Source organism: Aplysia californica, unplaced genomic scaffold (assembly GCF_000002075.1).
Source record: "Aplysia californica isolate F4 #8 unplaced genomic scaffold, AplCal3.0 scaffold00115, whole genome shotgun sequence".
NCBI lineage: Eukaryota > Metazoa > Mollusca > Gastropoda > Aplysiida > Aplysiidae > Aplysia > Aplysia californica.
In genome coordinates this window covers 109,432-112,214 of record NW_004797385.1, presented here as the reverse complement: position 1 = coordinate 112,214, position 2,783 = coordinate 109,432, and the positions used below count along the sequence as shown (strand labels likewise).

General features: G+C 39.7%; 1 protein-coding gene across 2 annotated transcripts in view; it reads right to left on the bottom strand.

The window, feature by feature from the left end:
- The window catches only part of LOC101850948 (sodium-dependent proline transporter), a 51,059-nt gene that overhangs the window by 14,533 nt on the left and 33,743 nt on the right, over positions 1 to 2,783 (bottom strand). For both annotated transcript variants that reach the window (XM_005095839.3, XM_005095838.3), the window contains exons 8-9: positions 2,274 to 2,377; positions 307 to 431 (exon numbers count right to left, since the gene is read on the bottom strand). In XM_005095839.3, the coding sequence (XP_005095896.1) occupies positions 307 to 431; positions 2,274 to 2,377 (229 nt within the window). The remainder of the gene's footprint in view (positions 1 to 306; positions 432 to 2,273; positions 2,378 to 2,783) is intronic.

The following is a 2,783-nucleotide window of genomic DNA, read 5'->3' as shown; positions in this document are numbered from 1 at the left end:
ATGATGATGATGATGATGATGATGATGATGATGATGATGATGATGATGATGATTGTGGTGGTGGTAGTGGAAGAGGAGTGGGATAAGAAGGAAGTGGTGGACGAGGAAGAGGAGGAGGAGGAGAAAGAAGAAGAGGAGAAAGAAGAAGACGAGAAAGAAGAAGAGGAGAAAGAAGAAGAGGAGAAAGAAGAAGAGGAGAAAGCGAAATAGGAGTAGGAGGAGGAGGAAGAGGAAAGGGGGGTGAAGGAGGCGTTGGGTAATGGTGCTCATACTAATACGCAAAATGATAAGCACAGTCGCTCTTACCAGAGGTTGCCACGTCCTGCACCTTCTTGTTGGTGACGTAAGCCATGTGACCGAGCAGCGAAAAGATGGCGAAGCCAGCGAAAATGGAAGTCCCACAGTTGATACAGGCAACCAGGACGGCATCTCTGCGTAAAGTTCGGATGCAAAGACATAACCAGGTTTTATAATAAGGCATTTTGATAGGTATTAAATGGCTTTGTTTTTTAAGGGGGGGGGGGCTACACCTCCAAAGTCAAAATTCGTCTCAAAATCATGGAATTTGAGTTGTAGGCATTTTTTAGCTTCCTCAGCCTCTCCTACAACTATTTCATCGCATAAGAACCCCCAAAAACCGTATTTTTCCCATACCGGGCATGTTTGTAATCGCCATTTCCTCATTAAGTCAGTATTTTATTTTTCTTTATCGGCCGTTTTCTCAAAATACGACTTTTCTCTATACTTTTTTGAATAACTCCACCATTTTTACAGAATGAAGAGAAGAGGTAATACTAAAAATTTGTCTGTTGAATTTTTGATATATGGAATAGATTTTTGTTGGTGTTGTCTGGAGTGTGGATTTTCAGGGATTTTTCGCAAACTTGAATGCTACCTCAGGAAAAAATTCATAAAAAATTGTCTAATTCGTTTACGAAAAAAACAACAGACAAATTTTTATATCTAATGTTTGTGAACACGCCTGTAAAAAAAATCAATTTCCATGAGCGATAAGTGCGGTATTCATTACGTAAGACATGTCAATAAAATCCAATATGGCGGCGTATCCATGGAAACGAAACATTTTTCTTAAATTTGATTGCGGATTTTAAGACTCCTTACTATGCTTGTTATATGTGTGAAATTTTGTAAAATTCGGTCAGGTAATAAGCGAGATAGCCTCCAGGTGTAAACCCCCCCACCCCTTAAATGTGTTGCGACTATGAAGTCAGGCACTCGTCAGTTTTGGGGCATATGGAGTAATATAATCTTAAAGCATGTTCATTTCCTTTAATGAAAAAAAAATACATCTCGAAAAGAAGTTGAGACATTTGCGATTGAAAGGTGTGGATCGCCTGGTTTCAGATGTAAAATTAGCGAGGAAATAGCCGACTTTGGTGACTTTCAACACTTGAGTGCCCTTGGAAACTGCAAGTCTACCTTTATTTTGTGACTTTTGTCAAGGGTTTACAGTAAAATTCACACAGAAAAGTGTTTTAGATGGATGTAAAGGGTATTGAAAAAAACCCTCATGAATATTGCTCATAGGGCTGGAAAATGTGGGTTTCTTCTGTTTCATTTTTTGACGAGTGCCTGATTTCACCACGATGTCTCACACATAATTATTTCTAAGATGGGAAATTTTCTTTTCTTCTAACTCTGTATTATAGACTGGCGTTGCAGGTGTCAGTAGTGTTAATGCTATTTGGCCTGACAAGCGCTGAATTAAAGCCGTACCCTTTCGACTAGATCTAAACAGTCATGATGTTTTCGCTTATCACAGCTATTTGAAGCTTGGCAGAGCCGTTCGAATGATATGCGATTTTTATGAATTGTGGATTATCGACTCATTTTTTTTCCTCAATCCGTCTTAAATTCAGAGCATATTATTACCCAAAGTCATTGAGGTAAGTACGGCTGTACTTTTTATTTTGGTGATTACAGGACAGTGTGATAAGTGAAGCTAACAAGGGCGATATAACTTACCTCGCCCTAAGAAGTACTGAATGAAAGAAGTCATACCATTAATAGTTCAAGGGCTCTTGACTCAAATATCGAAACGAATGGAATGGTTTTGCAAGACAAGAAATTAATAATATGCACGCACAATGGTAGGAAACAAAAAACTGTTTTATTTTCTCCAAGCCATAAAAGATTTCATTTTCCTACCACAATGTTCGTAAAAAAGTGCTTATTCTCTAAACAACCCAAATTGTGTTTAGTACGGAGTAAAACATTCCCTTTTAAACAAACAAACCCGAAAGATGACCCACCTGAAGCAGTTGTTCTTAAACTTGTTGTAGGAAGCCATTGTGAGCAGACCACCGAATCCAATACCGAGGGAGTAGAAAATCTGAGTTGCTGCAGCACCCCAGATCTGAAATAGATGGATGGATGGATGGATGGATGCATGGATGGATGGATGGATGGATGGATGGATGGATGGATGGATGGATGGATGCATGGATGGATGGATGGATGGATGGATGGATGGATGGATGGATGGATGGATGCATGGATGGATGGATGGATGGATGCATGGATGGATGGATGGATGCATGGATGGATGGATGGATGGATGGAGGGTAACGTGGTAAATGGATGAATAAATAAATGATGAATGGATGGATAGACCGTCTTATATCCGTGTCCGTCTGTTTGTGTTTGGGCATACAGGCACGCACGTGTGCATGTTTGTATGTGTGTGAATTTGTGTATATGTGTCTATATGAGAGAGAGTATGTTTGTGTGTGTGTGTGTGTGTGTGTGTGTGTGTGTGTGTC